This window comes from Musca domestica, unplaced genomic scaffold, assembly GCF_030504385.1.
Source record: "Musca domestica strain aabys unplaced genomic scaffold, Musca_domestica.polishedcontigs.V.1.1 8, whole genome shotgun sequence".
NCBI lineage: Eukaryota > Metazoa > Arthropoda > Insecta > Diptera > Muscidae > Musca > Musca domestica.
In genome coordinates, this window is record NW_026712409.1 from 15896618 (window position 1) to 15917328 (window position 20711).

The 20711-nt window shown below is 35.6% G+C and overlaps 1 protein-coding gene across 2 annotated transcripts in view; it reads left to right on the forward strand.

Moving 5' to 3' along the window:
• Positions 1 to 800: 800 nt before the first annotated feature.
• LOC101900010 (Bardet-Biedl syndrome 4 protein homolog) overlaps positions 801 to 20711 on the forward strand; it is an 84393-nt gene continuing 64482 nt past the window's right edge. The window contains exons 1-7 of one of the 2 annotated variants that reach the window (XM_059131048.1): positions 801 to 1156; positions 1334 to 1473; positions 1539 to 1651; positions 5666 to 5956; positions 9364 to 9517; positions 9699 to 9821; positions 11159 to 11243. In XM_059131048.1, coding sequence (XP_058987031.1) covers positions 1084 to 1156; positions 1334 to 1473; positions 1539 to 1651; positions 5666 to 5956; positions 9364 to 9517; positions 9699 to 9821; positions 11159 to 11243 — 979 coding nt within the window. In that variant the 5' untranslated portion in view covers positions 801 to 1083. The remainder of the gene's footprint in view (positions 1157 to 1333; positions 1474 to 1538; positions 1652 to 5665; positions 5957 to 9363; positions 9518 to 9698; positions 9822 to 11158; positions 11244 to 20711) is intronic. The other variant, XM_059131047.1, reaches the window with a different exon arrangement.

The window sequence follows — 20711 nt, forward strand, 5'->3', positions numbered from 1 at the left end:
TTATGACAAATGTTACCTACGCAGGTTCATGTCCTCGTATAGACCCTAATATAATAGCTACATTCGGTATTTTTAAGATTTTAGCAGAAGTTTTAATGGATTTTATTGTTTTTGAGAATTTCTCAATTCGTTCCATATGGTGGAGGGTATTCAAAGTTCGATCCGGCCGAACTTACAAGCTTTTTTACTTGTTATTTTTATAAAGAGCAAAGTGAAATGTGCCTACGAAGGGTTTTAAGGATCTGAAAATAAATTGGTGTTTTAAAAATATTTAAAAAAGTGAACTTTGACATTGAAGTCCTGAACATTCTGAAAATTTTTCGAATAAAAAAAAATAAAATAAAACTCTAGAGTAGGATGGAAGATTACTGTCATCCCAATGTTCATGTCCCTGCCATATGAACATTTATTTCTCTGCCTCAAAGATATTCAAACTATTCAAAAACTGTCTATTTAAATGGTTCCCCTTTTTTACCCAAATATGTTGAGGTGTGGTGAAGGCACTGGTCATATATTGCTTCATCCACTATGAAAACGTTGTTGGTCTTTTTCCCATTACCAAACATTTTTGGTACTAAAGTTTTCCAAAAAAAAAAAAAAATAAAAACAAATCTCAAGTATGAGTAGTTACTGAAGCAGATACTTCAAGAAAAAAAGAAAACTTTTTAACAGGACCTCAAATTCCGCACAAAAATTTAAAACAACAAAGTGGTAAATTTCCAAAAGTAAAAAAGAAATTAAAAATAAACTTGGAAAAAAAAAATTATGTTTGTGAGTTATGAGCACCATGGCAACTGACCAGTCAGCAACTCACAAGGAAAACCGTCAGTCACTGTCACAAGGATTGGGGTATACACATACATACATGGCTTTGAGTTGCCATGGGCAACCCAAAAAAAAAAGTATTCAACTTTAGTTTTTCCTTCGATAAGAATTGAATAAAAACACACCAAAAAAGTTTGTGCCACAAAAAAAAGAGGAGAACATTTCGCCATAAGCAAATTAAAATAAAAAAAACTAAGAAGCAGAAGCAGTCGAAAAAGAAGAAGAAAAAGCAATTTGTTTCAAACTGCAGAACAGTCAATGGAGCCAGTCAATGAAGTCATTTGTAATGGTCGTACAATAGTTTTGCCCACCCTGGAAGTTGTTAAGACCAGTAAGTGCCAAAGGCTTGGAACAAAAAGTAGAAACTTTAAATGGCTCCTTTGCCTGGGGGCGTTCCCTCTCATCCTCGGAATGGCTCCATTGGAACTTAATTGCTCCAGAAGTTTTGGTTAATTGACAGGAATTTGTTGTGATTTTTGTTTCGTCTTCTTCTTCTTCTCCTTTCCAGTACCCACAATGTCGGCCGGTACCAATGTCGATTGGCTGTTGCACATCTATTTCGCCCGACGAGATTTTGGACGCTGCAAGAGATTAATTGAACGTGAGCTGTATCGACACTTGAATCCTGAATATCTGTACTTTGTTAACGTAAGTAGGACGAATTGCATACAACAACCACAACTATGTAACCACCTATTTCTTTTTCCAACTAGGGTCTAATTAAACGTGAGGAGGGCAATAACATTGAAGCTTTGCGTAACCTACAAAAGGCCTTGGATTTGAATAATAAAAACATTGAAATTTACAAGGAAATCGGGAAGACACTGTAAGTATGGGTTATGTTTGAAAAATCAAATGCACAATATGAATGTCCTTGAGAAATGTTCCTAAAAAGCTTCAAACTAGTGGAAATCCTTGAAACAGGACCATAAAAATTTACGTCCTAGGAATATATTTTTAAAAATACTTGGCAAATATTTTTCTTTTCAATTCAACGAAAAAAACTTCTTAAAAATTTCTTTTGAAAACTTTTTTAAAAGTCCACGATCGGTTGTTTGAATCAAATTCATAAAAAAACTTTATTTTCGTCCCTTAAAAATCCTCGTGAGGCGCTTTGAAAATTATCTTTAAAAGCCCACGTTTTGTCGTTTGAAAAACTTCATTAAATCCACATTTGACCCTTTGAAAGAATTGTTGAAATTTTGGAAAGCTATTTTTTTTTTATGAATTTTCTTAGAGAAATTTAGAGATCTGACTTTCCTGAAAAAATCATTTGAGAAATCCACGTTTGATCCTCGAAAAAATCCTTTGAGAAATCTAGGTTTGGTCCTCGAAAAAATCCTTTGAGAAATCTAGGTTTGGTCCTCCAAAAAATCCTTTGAGAAATCCACGTTTTATCCTCGAAAAAATCCACGTTTGATCCTCCAAAAAATCCACGTTTGATCCTTGGAAAAATTATTTGAGAAATCTACGTTTGATCCTCGAAAAAATCATTTAAGAAATCCACGTTTGATTCTTGGAAAAATTATTTAAGAAATCCACGTTTGATTCTTGGAAAAATTATTTAAGAAATCCACGTTTGATCCTTGGAAAAATTATTTAAGAAATCCACGTTTGTTCCTTGGGAAAATTATTTAAGAAATCCACGTTTGTTCCTTGGGAAAATTATTAAATAAATCCACGTCCTTTTTCAAAAAATCCACGTCAGATGATTCGAAAGAATTCCAAAAAAAAATCGAAAAAAATAAAAATCTTCATATTGTCCTTTGCAAAAATTCTTCAAGAAATCCAAGTTGGTTCCTTCGAAAAAATTCTTTAAGAAATCCGCGTTTGATCCTTGGAAGAATTATTTAAGAAATCCACATTTGATCCTTGGAAAAATTATTTAAGAAATCCACGTTTGATCCTTGGAAGAATTATTTAAGAAATCCACGTTTGATCCTTGGAAGAATTATTTAAGAAATCCACGTTTGATCCTTGGAAAAATTATTTAAGAAATCCACGTTTGATCCTTGGAAAAATCCTTTAAGAAATCCACATTTGATCCTCGAAAAAATCCTTTGAGAAATCTACGTTTGATCCTCGAAAAATCCTTTGAGAAATCTACGTTTGATCCTTGGAAAAATTATATAAGAAATCCACGTTTGATCCTTTGAAAAATTATTTAAGAAATCCACGTTTGATCCTTTGAAAAATTATATAAGAAATCCACGTTTGATCCTTTGAAAAATTATTTAAGAAATCCACGTTTGATCCTTTGAAAAATTATTTAAGAAATCCACGTTTAATCCTTGGAAAAATTATTTAAGAAATTATTTAAGAAATTAAAGTTTGATCCTTGGAAAAATTATTTAAGAAATCCACATTTGATCCTTTGAAGAATTATTGAGGAAATCTAAGTTTGATCCTTGGAAAAATTATTAAAGAAATCCACATTTGATCCTTTAAAGAATTATTGAGGAAATCTAAGTTTGATCCTTGGAAAAATTATTTAAGAAATCCACGTTTAATCCTTGGAAAAATTATTTAAGAAATTATTTAAGAAATTCAAGTTTGATCCTTGGAAAAATTATTTAAGAAATCCACATTTGATCCTTTGAAGAATTATTGAGGAAATCTAAGTTTGATCCTTGGAAAAATTATTTAAGAAATCCACATTTGATCCTTTAAAGAATTATTGAGGAAATCTAAGTTTGATCCTTGGAAAAATTATTTAAGAAATCCACGTTTGATCCTTGGAAAAATCATTTAAGAAATCCACGTTTGATCCTTGCGAATGTTATTTAAGAAATTCACGTCCTTTGCAAAAATTCTTTAACTCCAGTTTTGATCCTTCGAAAAAAATTATTTAAAACAACCCACGTTAGATCCTTCGAAAGAATTCATTAAAAAAAATCGAAAAAAATAGAAATCTTCATATTGTCCTTTAAAAAACATTCTTTAAGAAATCCAAGTTGGGTCCTTCGAAAAAAGTCTTTAAAAAATCCACGTTTAATCCTTTGAAAAAATATTTTAAGAATATCTACGTTTTTGAAAATCAACCTTTTTTACTTGGAACAATTCATTAAAAAATCCTCGTTTTGTCCTTTGAAAAAAATTTTAAACAATTCAAGTTTAGTCCTTCGCAAAAATGATTTATAGAATCCACTTTTGGCCCTTTGAAACTTTTTTTTTTTAAATTCACGTTTGATCCTTTAAAAAGGTATATAAAAATTAGAAGTCCTTGAAATAAGACCTTAAAAATTCACAAACTGATGGTCCTAAAATATATTTTTAAAAATACTTGACAATTTTTTTAATTCAACGAACTGAGAGTCCTTGAAAAATCTTCTTAAAATCCACAAACTCATAGTCCTTGAAATATTTTTTTAAATAATCAAATTAGTTTAAATAGTTCTTGGTGTTTAAAGCTCAACAAGTCCTTGAAAAGATGTGTTCGTGTATGTTCGATATCTTATAGTCCTTGAGGAAGGTTCTTAAAAATCCAAGAACTAATGGTCCTCGAGAAATATCCTAAAATGATAGGCCTTGAGACATTATTTTTAGAATACCATTGAGCGGAAGTCCTCGCAAAAATTCTTTAAGTAATCCTAGTTGGGTCCTTTGAAAAAATTCTTTAAGAAATCCAAGTTGAGTCCTTCGAAAAAATTCTTTAAGATATCCACGTTTGGTCCTTTGAAAAAATTCTTTAAGAACTCCACGTTTGGTCTTTGAAAGAAATCTTTAAGAATATCCACGTTTTTGAAAATCAACCTTTTCTTCGGAAAAAATGATTTAAAAAATTCACTTTTGGTCCTTTGAAATATTTTTTTTTTTTTTAAATTCACGTTTGATCCTTTAAAAAAAGTATCTAAAAATTTAAAGTCCTTGGAAATTGGAAATTCACGAGCTGATGGTCAATTCAAAGAACTGAGAGTCCTTGGAAAATCTTCTTAGAATCCTCAAACTCATAGTCCTTGAAATATTTTTTTAAATAATCACATTAGTTTAAATAGTTCTTGGCGTTTAAGGCTTAACTAGTCCTTGAAAAATATGTTTTAAATAATTCGTATTTCGATATCTTATAGTACTTTAGTAAGGACTAATGGTCCTCGAAAAATATCTGAAAATATTTACCAACTGTTAGGTCTTGAGACATTATTTTTAGAATTCCATTAAGCGAAAGTCCTTGAGGTAATATATTAAAAATTAATCGGTCCGATAATTTTTGGGAAAAAATTTTAAAAATCAACCGAATTTATAATCCTTGATAGTCTTTGAAAAAATATTTTTAAAATTCCACGAACTGATAGTCCTTGATTTTTTGCTGATTAGTCCTTCATAAAGGATTGTTTTCTTTAAATAATCCATTTTATTTATCAAGTCCTTGACGAAATTTACGTTTAATGTTCAGCAAGTCCTTGAAAAATATGTTTAAAGTATTCCATATTTTGAAAAACTGATGGTCCTTGAAAAGGGTTTTCAGAAATCCACAAATTGATAGTTTTTAAAATTCCACAACCTTGAGAGTGCTTAAAAAATTGGTCTTAAGATCCACCAACCAATAGTCCTTAAAAAATATTTTTGAAATTCAATTTTTCTAGTTGGAATAGTCCTTGACGAAATTTACATTTAAAGTTCAGCAAGTCCTTGAAAAATATTTGTTAACTATTCTGTGTTTGGAGATCTGTTAGTCCCTGAAAATATTCTTAAAAAGGCCAGGAGGTAATTGAAAAGAAAATCCAGGTATGCCCCTGAGATAATCCGTAGAAAAATTCCACCTCTGAAGAATTTCATATTTTATTAATTTTTTTAATGCACTAATCATAACCCTAAACCATATTTTTGACCTTAATTTCAGTTTTACAATGGGCCGCTACAATCAATCCTTGGCCATCTTTCGCGACGCCGAAGAATTGTCCACACGCCTGGATCATGAAATATTCCACTTTATAGGCGAGCTACTACTACGCTCGGCAGCCTCACGCAACGAATGGGAAATGGCCCAGAAGGAGGAACAAGAAGCCAAAGTGTATTTCCAGAAAGCTGTACAAACTGGCAAGAAAATCGAAAGTTTTCAGCGCCTGGCGGAAATTCTGCGCAAGGAGAAGCAATATCACAAGGCAATAGAGGTGCTGGAATCGTGTCTATTGTAAGTAGAGATTTTGGGGAAGATTTTAATACAATCCACCATAGTATGGAGGGTATATTAAGTTTGTCATTCCGTTTGTAACACCTCGAAATATACATTTAAGACCCCACAAGGTATATATATTCTTGATCAGCATAAAATTCTATGTCGATTTAACGATATCCGTCCGTCTGACCATCTGTGGAAATCACTCTAGTTTCCGAACGAAATGAAGTAGGTTGATAAAATTTTACTCAAATGTATGTTATGTCTGCAGGACTTTTGGTATTGAAAATGGGTGATGTAGGTCCACGTTTTGTTATAGCCCCCAAATAATAGTACATCCCGATATTCGGTATTTTGGTGATTTAAGCGACATTATTCACCGGAAATGTTTCAAATTTGGTATTTGAAGTTCGTAATGAGTAGCACAGCCTATAGCAGAAAGCCCCCATATAACGGTACCCCCGATATTCGGTATTTTGATGATTTTAGTGACATTATTCTCCGGAATTGTTTCAAATTTGGTGTTTGAAGTTCGTAATGGGTACTACAGCCTAAGACAGAAGATTGTCTGTGCAGGTCCACGTCTTCGTATAGGCCCCGTATATCAGTACCTCCCTATATTCGGTATTTTGACGATTTTATGTACAATACTCACCGAAATTGTTTGAGATGTCGTATTTGAAGTTCGTAATGGATGCTACAGCCTATGACAGAACATTGTCTGTCATTGTCATTGTCCAGGTCTTCATATAGCTCCGATATAACCTCGCTATATACGGTGTTCTAATGATTTTAGCTACATTATTCACCGTTTATTTCAAGTTTCGAATTTGAATATGGCGATGGCTTATGACAAACAAAGCATATGTAGGTCCACGTCGTAAAGACCGAAATATAACGGCTATATTCGGTATTTTTAAGATTTTAACAGAATTTTTAACGGATTTTATTTTTTTTGAAAATTGCCAAAATCGTTCCAAATGGTGGAGGGTATTAAAATTTCGGCCCGGCCGAACTTATTGCTTTTTAACTTGTTTTTTTTTTCAAGTTTCGCATTTGAATATTGTAATTGCTTATGAGTTGCCTATGCAGGTCCATGTCGTCGTATAGACCCTAATATAACGACTACATTCGGTATTTTTAAGATTTTAACAGAATTTTTAACGGATTTTATTTTTTTTGAAAATTAAAATTAAAAATTTAAATCTTTCCGAATGGTGGAGGGTTTTCAAAGCTTTTTTACTTGCCTTCGGAAAACAGACCTTCTACGAAAAAAGATCTTCAATAGATTCCCCAGATATAGCAGTTCTTCTACAGAACTTCAAGTGACAGAAGAACTTCTACAGATCTTCCATGGTTAGAAGACCTTCCACAGATCTCCTGTGGCCAGAAGATTTTCTACATATCTTATATGACCAGACGACCTCCTGCAAAGACTTCTGTATACATACATGCAAAAAGTGAAAAAGTATCAGTCGGTTTTTACCTACAAATGTATACCCTAAGTCAATTTGACCCTTTGTGGAGGAGGTACTTGATGGAGTGGACCGATATTGTCCATTTTCGCACCTTACCTGGCACTGATGCAAATGTGAAGATTTGCAAAGTTAGAACAAATGTTTCTCTTTCTGTGCAGTAAAATATTTTTTGAAAATTTAGACCTTTTATGGGGCAGGTACCAGATATTGCCCATCTCCGAACTCGATTTAAGTTTGATACTAACATTAACATGTACCAAGTTTGGACCAAATCGGATACTCCCTTCGAGAATTATCGTGCACACCAGCCATACAGACAGATGGCCAGACGGACATCGCCAGATCGACTCCAAATGTCTTGAAACGGATTTAGTCCTAAGAGACCCTCTCTAGCCATATGGCTGAGGGAATAAAAATTAAATCTTGGAACGAAATGAGTTAAATGGATAAAATTCAGGAAACTTTCTGCAGGCATTCTATGACAAACAAGTTAAAAAAACTGTAAGTTAAGGCCGGGCCGAACTTTGAATTCTCTCCACCATTTGGTTCCATTTTTGGAACTTTAAAAAAAAAAATCTGTTAAAAATTCTGTTAAAATCTTAAAAATATTGTAGCCGTATATTTGGGACTATACGACAACGTGGACCTGCATAGGCAACTTTTGTCATAAGCTATTATAATATTCAAATGCGAAACTTGAAAAAAATCTGTTTATAATGTAGCTAAAACAATCAAAATGCCGAATATAAGGAAATACCACGGGGGTTATAAAACGTGGACCTGCGCAAACAATTTTCTGGCATAGGCTGTAGTATCTATTACGAACTTCAAATACGAAATTTGAAACAATTCCGGTAAATAATGTCGCTAATATCATAAAAATACCGAATTTCGGGGGTACAGTTATAAGGGGGCTATACGAAGACGTGGACCTATATGTATATATATTACGAACTTCAAATACCAAATTTAAAACAATTCCGACAAATAATGTCGCTAAAATCATAAAAATACCGAATATCGGGAGGTACCGTTATAAGCGGTCTGTACGAAGACTTGGACCTACATGACCCATTTTCTGTCTAATGCTGTAGTATCTATCACGAACTTCAAATACCGAATTTGAAACAATTCCGACAAGTAATGTCGCTAAAATCATCAAAAATACCGAATATCGGGAGGTACCGTTATGTGGGGGCTATACGAAGACGTGGACCTACATGGCCCATTTTCAATACCAAAAGTCCTGCAGACATAATACACATTTGAGTAAATTTTTATCAACTTACTTCATTTCGTTCGGAAGCTAGAGTAATTTCCACAGACGGATAGACGGACAGACGGACGGGCATTGATAAATCGACATAGAATTTTATGCTGATCAAGAATATATATACTTTGTGGGGTCTAAAATGTATATTTCGAGGTGTTACAAACCGAATGACAAACTTAATATACCCTCCATACTATGGTGGAGGATATAAAAAAGATTTTCTATAGATTTCCTAGCTATAGAAGTTCTTCTACAGGACTTCTAGTTACAGAAGATCTTAAAAATGATTTAACCGATCTTCCATGGACTAGTACAGGTCTTCTATAAAAAAAATTACATAGGGTAATCTATGACCAGAAAACCTTCTCCACGTCTTCTGGATTTAGAAGTTCTTCTACAGGTCTTCCACAGGCCTTAACCCTATTTAACAAAAAAAAAAAAAAAACCTTTTTGGAATTTAAAAATTCCTCATTTTGAAGCTCTGATCCTTGTTTATTAATTTAATGGTTCGTTGCATTTTCACGAGTCCTTTGTGGATATGACATGCCACGACAAGACTGCCAATTATACACAATTTTCAATTTCAAAATAAAATTATATTAATATTGAATAAATATTGAAACCCCATGGCTCATCACTAAATTTCTTTTCCCTTCGAAAAAAAAAAACAGATTGTCACCTGAAAACACCGATGTTTTGACGGAAATTGGAGTTCTTTATTTGAAATTGAATGAAACGCAGAAGGCATTCGACCGGTTGCTGGAGGTCATTCAGTTCGACAGGAATTGCCTGAGAGGTCTGATGGCATTTGGTGCCATACTGCAGGTAAGAGGCGATTAATTTCAATGTTGATAGCTTTTTTTTTTTTGGGAATCGTTTTGACCTTTCGATGGCACAACACACACACTCACACGCATTGAGGTTTCGTAGAAGAAATAAACATTGAATCTGATTTTTTATTTATTTTAATATTTTCGATTTTGCTTTTTTATTTGTCACTTTGCAGTCACGCAACGACATCGATGCCGCTTTGGGAAAATACAAGGAAATCGCTGCCATCCAGCCGAACATCGCCGAGCTGTGGAATAATATTGGATTGTGTTTTTTCAAGAAGCAGAAATTAATTGTGGTAATTTGAAATGCATATTAACAGCTTCACACACAGGTGCCAGCCATGCCATGGAGCGAGCGAGTGGGCAAGGCGTCGGATAGTCCTTTGGGGATATGCCTTTTTTGTGTGGAAAAATGTTAGGCTTATCTTCAATGAATTTCCAATTGGCGAAATATACTTATTGGCGGAATTCCACAATAATCTTTGAATGGCTATCTGTTGCTTGAATAAACACACACACCTACATATACTGGGTGAGATGAAAAAACTGCAACCAACTTCAGACTGCTGGCATTTCTAAGCCAGTCGTCCGACAGCTGTTAAAACTATTCCAGTGACAGCTCATTATATTGTTTACAAGCGCAGCAAAGCATTTTGGTGAAAATTTTCCAGAAAAAAGTTATTCGTGATGGAATTCAAGCGTGATAGTGTGATCTCTTTAGATTTGGCTGCAGAACCACAAGTGGTTATCGTTAGAGCACTCCAGCATTTAAAGGAGAATAAATCTTTTGTGTCTCATATCATCGCTCCTTATCGTGATACTGGTAGCGTAGCCCGACTTTAAGGCAGCGCAGAAATGGTTCGAAAAGTAAAAAAGCGACTTGATCGAAACCCGCATTGCAGTGGCCGAAAAATGGCTCGTGAGCTAAACATATCGCAATATTCCATTCGGCAAATATTGAAAAATGAGCTCGGGATAAAGCCATTGAAATTCCAAAAAGTGCAAGAACTTACACCGCCGCAGAAAGAAAATAGACCGCTTGGCCGAAAGTGGTGAACTGCCGAATTTGGTTTTCTCTCTCGCTCTCTATCTCTCCGATGAGAAAACATTCGTTGTCCAGCAGTTTGTAAACATATAAAATGATCGTGTCTACTTGCCAAAGAGGTCAGCTGAAAATGTGCACCTTTGGTTGGCCACCAGAACTCAAGCCTCAAGCCGACCATGGTGATGGTGATTTGATGGTGATTTGGAAAGCAAGATTGGCACTAAACAGTACCAAAGTGTCGATCACCTCAAGCAAGCGCTTCGCCGGGAATGAGCCAAAATATCGAAGAACAACATTCAGCGTGTGACGGTTTCATTGGCCGTTTGAAGACCAAAATTTCGTGCCAAAGGTCACCAATTCGAACAAATCTAAATTTATTCTAAAATTTGATACTGTTTCCGAATTTTTTTTTTTTTTGCTTTCATTCAATAAAATTTAAAAAAAGAGGTAAAAATTATGGAGTTTAACTTTGCTGCAGTTTTTTTATCTCACCCTGTATTTGTATATGCAAGTCGTTATTAACATTTTGTAATAATTACAATTTCCGCTCTCTCCCTCTCTCCCTCTCTCTCTCTCTGTCTCTTGTAGGGAATTTCATCGCTGCGTAAAGCCATATGGTTATCTCCCTTAAACTACAATGCCTTGTACAATTTAAGTTTGATTTATATAACAGGTAAGTTCATTTTGAATATTTTATTTAAATTTAAAAGAACCAACAAAAAAATTCTACGGAACAAAGGATAAGAAAGCTTAAAAAGGCTGAGGAATAACAGATACTTATAAAAATTATTTTGCTTATGGGAAAAATCCTTAAATTACCTCCTAAGGCCTATACATGAAAAGGACTCATTTAGGGACCACATTTTATATTTCTTTACATACAGGGAGGGTCCTTTAAGGTAGCTATTTTTTATTGAAAAAACTCTTTGAAAAGCCCTTTTTTATAGAGAGGATAATTTAAGGAACTCTCAAAGAAAGAATGCTTTTAAGGATATATTTGAAGTGAAATTAATAATTTAATAGAAACCAACCTTTCCCACAGGAAGGACACTTTCTCTTAAAAAAAAAATATCTCCTTATAGAAAGAACCCTTGGATAGAGAAAATCTATTTTATTATAGAAAGAGTAATTCTGATAAAATGATCCTTTTTATTGAAAGCCAGAACCGTTTTTATTGAAATAAAATTACCCTTTTATACCCTCCACCATCGTATGGAGGGTATATTAAGTTTGTCATGCCGTTTGAAACACCACGAAATATACATTTTAGACCCCACAAAGTATATATATGTTCTTGATCAGCATAAAATTCTATGTCGATTTAGCGATGGCTGTGGAAATCCCTCTGGCTTCCGAACGAATTCAACTAAGTTGATAAAATTTTACACAAATGTGTGTTTGATCCGTAGGAATTTTGGTATTGAAAATAGGCTATATAGGTTCACGTTTACATTGGGGCTATAACTGTTCCTCCCTATGTTCGGTATTTTGTATTAGCCAATATTCGGTATTTTGATGATTTTAGCGGCGTTATTCACCGGAATTGTTTCAAATTTCGTATTTGAAATTCGGAATCGTTACTTACAGCCTCTGACAAAAATTATTTATGAAGCACCACGTCTTCGTATAGCCCCCATATAAGGGATGAGAGATGTTTTCTATAGAATTTTTTTGAAATCTTTCAAGTTCTTGGAAAATGGAGGAAGATATTAAAAGTTCGGCCCGGCTTTTTTACTTGTTTTACTTTCTTATAAAAAGGAGAAAAGGAGCAGATAGTCAGATAGTCAGATAGTACCCCCAGCCAAAACGTGCCTCATGGAAATAACGTTTGCCGACCCATCTCAGAACATTTGGAGTCGATCTAGGGATGTCCGTCCGTCCTTCCGTCCGTCCGCCTGTCTGTCTGGTGTGCACGACAACTCTAGAAGGGAGTATCCGATTTTGTCTAAACTTGGTACATTGTAATGTTATTATCAAAATTAGCTCGAGTTCGGAGATGGGTAAAATCGGTCCACTCCTTCTGGTACTTTACTTCAGAGAAAAGAGAAAGTATTAGTCGATTTTGCATATGCCAATATTTTTTCCAGTGCTAGGTCAGGTGCTGAAATGGACAATATTGGCACTCCAACAAGTACCTCCCCCACAAAGGGTCAATTATCTTCAAATTTTGCACATTTTTAAATTTCTACTAATACAAGATCTGGCATGAAGAATGGATTGAATGGATCACTCCTTCTAGTACAAGCAAGGATACGTAAGGGTTCTACGGCAAGAGACCTTAATAAGTACTCAAGCAAGGATACGTAGGGATTCTACAGCAAGAGACCTTAATAAGTACTCAAGCAAGGATACGTAAGGATTCTACGGCAAGAGACCTTAATAAGTACTCAAGCAAGGATACGTAAGGATTCTACCGCAAGAGACCTTAATAAGTACTCAAGCAAGGCTACGAAAGGATTCTACGGCAAGAGACCTTAGTAAGTACTCAGGCAAGGATACGTAAGGATTCTACGGCGAGAGACCTTAATAAGTACTCAAGCAAGGATACGAAAGGATTCTACGGTAAGAGACCTTAATAAGTACTCAAGCAAGGATACGAAAGGATTCTACGGCAAGAGACCTTAGTAAGTACTCAAGCAAGGATACGTAAGGATTCTACTGCGAGAGACCTTAATAAGTACTCAAGCAAGGATACGTAAGGATTCTACTGCGAGAGACCTTAAGAAGTACTCAGGCAAGGACACGAAAGGATTCTACTTAGGCAAGGTTACGCAAAGATTCTACTTAGGCAAGGATACGCAAAGATTCTACTTATTCAAGGATCCGCAAGGATTCTACTTAGGCAAGGATTATACTGCAAGAGACCTGGATAAGTACTCAAGCAAGGACACGGAAGGATTCTACTGCGAGAGACCTTAATAAGTACTCAAGCAAGGATACGTAAGGATTCTACTGCGAGAGACCTTAAGAAGTACTCAGGCAAGGACACGAAAGGATTCTACTTAGGCAAGGTTACGCAAAGATTCTACTTAGGCAAGGATACGCAAAGATTCTACTTATTCAAGGATACGCAAGGATTCTACTTAGGCAAGGATTATACTGCAAGAGACCTGGATAAGTACTCAAGCAAGGACACGGAAGGGAATAGGGACCTGGATAAGTACCCTAGGACGGCTATTAGAATTATTCATACAATGTATCACTCACCTGGGATGGATGTGTCTTCTGTCGTTGTCCGGCACTGACTGTCCCTTCTCACTCGTTGATCTCCCTTTTATAGCAAGCCCCAACCACGTGTTCTAGCGTGAGATAACGGGAACTTGTTTTGATCAACTTGTCACAACAACATTGGCTGTGATCATCACAACCAATGGCTGTGATGTGTGAGAATAACGGTAACCCCTTGTATTTTGTTGTTTTCTTTTAACCGAGACAAATGAGAAAGTTGAGTTTTAGAATATTTATTTATTATTAAAGAACAAATAACACTGCAAGGTGTGAGCAAAATTGAGTGCCACGATTTTTGGTCGTCACAGGTTCATTCTTTGACTTTGGATGAAGTATCCATTACGAACTTCAAATACCAAATTTGAAACGATTCCGGTAAACAATGTCGCTAAAATCATTAAAATACCGAATATCGGGGGGTACCGTTATATGGGGGCTATATGAAGACGTGGACCTACATGGCTCATTCTTTGACTTTGGATGAAGTATCCATTACGAACTTCAAATACCAAATTTGAAACGATTTCGGTAAACAATGTCGCTAAAATCATCAAAAAACCGAATATCGGGGGTACCGTTATATGGGGGCTACAGGAAGACGTGGACCTGCACAGATAATTTTCTGTCTTAGGCTGTAGCATCCATTACAAACTTCAAATGCCAAATTTGAAATAATTCCGGTGAATAATGTCGCTAAAATCATCAAAATACCGAATATCGGGAGGTACCGTTATATGGGGGCTATATGATAACTTGGACCTACATGGCCCATTTACGAACTTAACCTGCCTACTGGGAAAAAATACATGTGTGCAAAATTTTAGCCTTCTATCTCAATTTGTTCGAAAGATAGCGTGATTACAACAGACAGACGGACAGACAGACAGACGGACAGACAGACAGACAGACACACAGACAGACAGACGGACATGGCTAAATCGTCTTAGAATTTTACGCTGATCAAGAATATATATTCTTTCGAGGAGTTACAAACGGAATGACAAAATTAATATACCCTCCATAGTATGGTGGAGGGTATAAAAAGCGAACTGTTCGAAAAATTATCAAATATCTCATATAAAGTGATGGAAGTAGTTGATATAAAATGCAATTTTGACTGATTCCATTTAACTCGTTTTAAGTAAAAAAGGACCCTCCTTTATATGAAACAACCCTTTCTTATTGGAAACCTCCTTTCTATAAAATTGGAAGGAAAGGACCCACTCTTAAAGAAATATCCCTTTTATACCCTCATCCTTAAGGGAAACAGGGGTACATATCTTTTGATACGGCCAACGGTTTTAGACCCGTTTCAGGATATTTAAAGTCAATTTAGCGTTGTTCGACCTTCTATTGGGAAGCCTATCTTTTGTAGAAAGTGGTCTTATAGAGGTAGCCCAATGGTATGAAATGAAAACTTTCACTTTCAAGGAATCTTTTCAATCTATCTAAAGGTGGAACTGTTACCTTTTCTAAGGAAAGTGTCCATACTTATTTGAAGCTCTGGATTTTTTCGTGTTACGGGAAAACTCCTATAGAAAGGACCCTTTCTTGTAGAAGGATTTATTTCCTTTAGGAATAATGTTTCTTTAGAAAGATTTTGGATAAAGAATTTTCTAATATGAAGAACTCCCTCCTACTAAAGGAGGCTTTCTTATGTCCATTTCGAGGAATGATATTTTCTAATTAGGAGGGGGAGCGTTTCTTATAGAAAGAACCTTTTCCTATAGAAAGGAAGATGTTCAACAGGTCTTCCATTGTGAGAAGACTTTTTAAGGGTCTCTATAGAGAGAAAACCTTCTACGGATCCTCCATGGAGGGAAGACCTCTAAGGATCTTCCATGCAGAGATCACCTCCTGTATTTCAATAGACCGAAAGTGGATTTTTGTGATTTTTTTTTTTTTTCAATGAACCAAACATGATTTTTTGTCAAGGATTATTGGTACTCGAATCGAGGATTTTTTCTAGAAGTATCAATGATTTTTTTTCAAGGATTATCGGCACTTCAACTAAGGATTATTCTTTTTTAACTAAAATCTTGGATTTGAAAAAAAAATCACAAATAATTCATTCTGCATATCTTCTATGGAAAAGACCATTAATGAATGTTCCGTGAATAGAAGATCTTCGCAATGCCTTCTGTAGATAGAAGACCATCTAAGACCTTCTATTAAGAGAAGGCCTTCAACAGTTGAAAACTGAAAAAGAACGATTTGAAACATCCCAAAAATGTGAAAAACTCAATATTTGTTGGTACTCCAAAGAAGTATCAGGGATTGTTTTTCCAGGATTATAGGCAATTCAAACGAGTTTTATTTTTTATAAATTTTTACGCAAGGATTATCGGAACTGAAAACTTATATTTTTAAATAATTTGTTGTTTCGAAGTAATTCCAAAGAAGATCTTTTATAGGTGTTCCTCGGATAGAAGATCTTCGAAAGGACTACTATAGATAAGAGATCACCTAAGGACCTTCTAATTCAAGCACTTTCTTAAGAAACCAGTAAGAAAAGGTCGACAGATTGAATTGGCAAAAAATTTTAATAGGAATTTATGTGAAGTAGATCATACCATGACCATGAGCCATGTTTATATAGTTGAATATGAAAAAAAGCAATAATCGTAACATCGGATGAAGATATCTATCAAAGCTATATACAAATCTGAACAGATCTCGATATCAAATGCTATTGTTGTAGAGTGCATATTACGCGGGGGGAGGTACCAGAAGGAGTGGACCGATATATCCCATCTTCACAACAGATCTTTTGATAGTGGAAATAATGGGATGGATAATGAGAACCTGATACTTATTTCGGATTTTATAAACGTTTTGGTTATTCAAAACATTGACCCTTTATGGAGGAGGTAGCAGGAGGAATGGTCCGATCTCAATGGTTTTATTTTTTGATGTTGATAGAAATATAGAGATATGCCAAGTCTAAATGGAATCCGATGTTAATTTCGCGTTTTATGAGCTTAATGGATATTCAAAATTTCGACCTTTTGTGGGGAAGGTACCAGAAGGAGTGGACCGATATATCAATTGTCTCACCAGACCTTAGGTTAATATAACTATTTGGGATGTGTGAAGTTTGGAGACAATCTGACCCTTACATCACATTTTATAAGAGTTATAATTATTCAAAATTTTGACCGTTTGTTGTGGACTTACTTGATGGAGTGGACCAATATTGTACATTTTCGCACCTGACCTAGCTCTGATGCAAGTGTTAGGATATGCAAAGTTTTAGCAAAGTCCGATTATCCTTTCGCTTTCTGCGCAAAAAGTATTTTTTTTTTTTTTTTTTTTTGAAAATCTCGACCTTTTGTGGGGAAGTATCCAGACGGAGTGGACCGATATTGCCCATCTCCGAACTCGGTCTATGTTCGTTAATAATATTACGATATACCAAATCGGATACTCCCTTCAAGTGTTAGCGTGCGCACCAGCCAGATAGACAGACATACGGACGGACATCTCTAGATCGTCTCTAAATATCCTGAAACGGATTTGTTCCAGACAGACCTAGGGTCTAAGACCGTTATTTCGATTATGCGCCTTTTGGCCGTATCAAATAATATATACCCTCTGTAGCCATGGGGCTAAGGGTTATAACAAATGAAACCAGTAAAGAAAGTCCTAAAGTCGAGCGGAGCCGACTTTATGATACCCTACACCATTTTGCTAGTAGAGCTCCACATAACAATTAAAAGATTTTATGGGAGAATTTAATCCTACACGCTATGATTATAATTGTAATTTAAAGTTCAAAGGACTAAATATGCCGAAGCATTTGGATCTTTTAAATACGGACTTGTATTGGCCATTTGTGCACAATTAATTTGAAATCGGATAAATCTATATATGGGAGCTATATACAAATCGGAACCGATCTCGATAAAACTTAGCAAAGATGTTTACGAGCTGTGTTTTTTATATATTTCCCTAAATATCGTTGTTACGGAGTGCATATTACGGTTGTGGGTAACAAATACAACAAATCGGATGAACAATATGTATGGGAGCTATAGCTATATCTGAATCGATCTTCACCAAATTTGGCATACTACCTTCCAGACACGATTCGGTCGCATGTGCCAAATTCCATCCGATTTGGGCAAATATTAGACCTTTGGTGCACAATAAAATGTAGATCGGACGAAGTTATATATGGGAGCTATATCCAAATCTGAACGAATCTCGATAAAATTTGGCAAAGATATTTCAGTGCTGCATTTGATATATTTCCCCAAATATTGCTGTAACAGAGTGCGGAGGACAAAAATAACAAATCGGATGAACAATATATATGGGAGCTATAGCTATATGTGAACCGATTTCGATGACATTTGGCATACTTATTTTAGGGTCCAATCTGATCGTACGTGCAAAATTCCATACTATTCGGGCTGATATTACATGTTTGGTGCTCAGTAACAGGTAAATCGGACGAAGATATATATGGGAGCTATATCTAATTGTTTACCGATTATCTACAATTTCAATAGGGTTCGTCCTTGAGCCAAACAAATGTTGTTTGGAAAATTTCATCTCAATCGGATAATAAATGCAACCTGCATTTTGTTCACAAGACGGACTGACGGATGCATAAATCAACTCAGAAAGTGATTCTATGGAGATCTTCAAAAGTAACTATGGGTCTATCTCGCTTTAAATTTCAAAACGCCCTCTCTTTAGACGATTTTTTCTATTTGGTCAATATTGTCGATTTTCCAACTGTTTGTTTACTGGGCAACCTCTAGCATAGATTCTGTTTGTACAGTAAGCTTAACATTCATTTGGTACAGTACACACAATACCTTGCAATTATTTTCGATGATAGTGATCTGGAATATATTTTTGGGGCGTGGAAAAACCTGGTGGTAACGATTACAAAACATGCGTTGCATGGGCTATCTGACAAACGCTTGCATTCGAACAAAGGTTCATATATATATATATGGACTATTTTCCGGGCAAGCATTTTCAATCTATAGCCATGTCAAAGTCAATCTATTTCATTGTCTTCCTGATCATTTCAAATACCAAGGGTCTAAAAGTAAGTTTTAATCCTACCTTTTTATGAGGAATATTTTATGGAATTTCCTCCTTTGCCCTACAGAAAAACTGGAGCTATGAACTACTGAATGTAACAGCCGTCAACGAAACGCCCGATGTTGTGGAAATATTTGTGGAGAAGAAGCGGATATCACGCGGTGTCTATCGGGCATACGGTGTGGCCGATTTTAAGCAGGATATTACCGATGATCTGGAAGTCGAATCGGAAATCATGTTTAGTGTCGATGGCAGGAATTTTCTGCTCTCGCCATTTCGTGCGCCCAAGACGAATTTGTCCTTTCATCTCAACACCTATTACAAACCGCTATTCATGGAAAGTTTCAGGGCGTGTAGCAATAATACACCCTATTTTAAGGGGACATTTGAACCACCCCTCACGGCCAGGCGCATAACCATAGAAAATTGTCCTTTGGATACGGAAAACTTTCCGTCGTATTTAAGATTTGGTTATTATCGCATAATTGTGGAGTATTCGAATCAGGCACGAGGTTCGATGACGTTCGAGATGCAAGTGGTACCAATATGAAGGGTAAATCGATTCATTTTGGGGTTGTGGTATACAAGGAAATACAGTTTTGAAAAAGATATGGGATAAAATTAATGTGGAATTTGAAGATTTTTTTGCCCACTGTCAGCAGGGTCTGAAACGACCTCTCGGTGTGCCCCTATGGCTAGAAGAAGTTTTTCAGAACTTCGGGCCCACAATATATTTTCCAGTTCACTTAGGAAGACATTCAAGGATGTGGCCTTAGGATGACTTTAAAAGATTTTCTAGACCTTAAGACCCTGTTTTAGACTTTAAGAGCTGTTCATGCCTAGAAAATCTTGTAAAGGCATTCTAAGGCTACATGGCCCTTTTAGAGACGTTCATGGCTAAACGAATGCTTACTTTTTCCATGCCAAACTTCCATGGCTAGAATATACTTTACGAGTCTTTTCGAACTTGAAGGCCACAGTTCTTCTTTAGCTGTAAGACCATTTAGAGGGTTTCTATAGCTAAGAGGCCCTTAAGAGGTCCTCTGCAGGTAAGGAGCTGTCCAACGCTCTCTAAGCCTAAAATACCCTTTCCAGGTCTTCTAAGGCCAGAAGATCTTTTGCAGTTTTTTCAAGACTAGAATCCTTTAAAGGTCCTCTATAGGTAGAGGAAGGCCCTTTATGGGGGTTAAAGGCTTTAAGAAGTCTTCGTTGGATAAAATTCGTTTGATGTTATTTTATAGAAGGAAATGGTCCTGTGGTTCAAAGGCCTTTTACAGGTCTTCTATAGATAGAAGAATTTTAAGAGGTCTGCTAAAGGAAGAAGGCTTTTTACATGTCATCTAAACCTAAAATAAATTTTCCACATCTCCTGAAAAGGAAATACCCTCTGTGGCTACAGTGCATTTTACAAGTTTTTATGCCTGGAAAACCCTTTTCATAAACATAAAAATTGTAAGAGGTCTTCTACAGGTAGAAGAGCTTTTACACGTTCTCTAAACCTAAAATACATTTTTAAAGTCTCCTAAGACCAAAAGAAGTTTTAGACATCTTCCAAGGCAAAAATACCTCTTACAGGTGTTCTATGGCTAGAAGACCCTTTACAAGTCATAAAAGGGTCATGTGCCCAGGGGCTCTAAGGCTAGACGTTCTTTAAGAAGTCTTTGGGTAAAATTCGTTAAAAGTTATTTTATGAAAGGTATTTACCCTTTACAAGTCCTCTAAGGTTACAGGACCTTTTAGAGGTCTTCTATAGCTAGAAGACACCTTATGGTCCTGTTAGATTAAAAAAAAAAAACCTTTTCCAGGTCCTCTTAGCCTAAAAACCTTTTCCAGGTCTCCTAAAGCCGGGAGA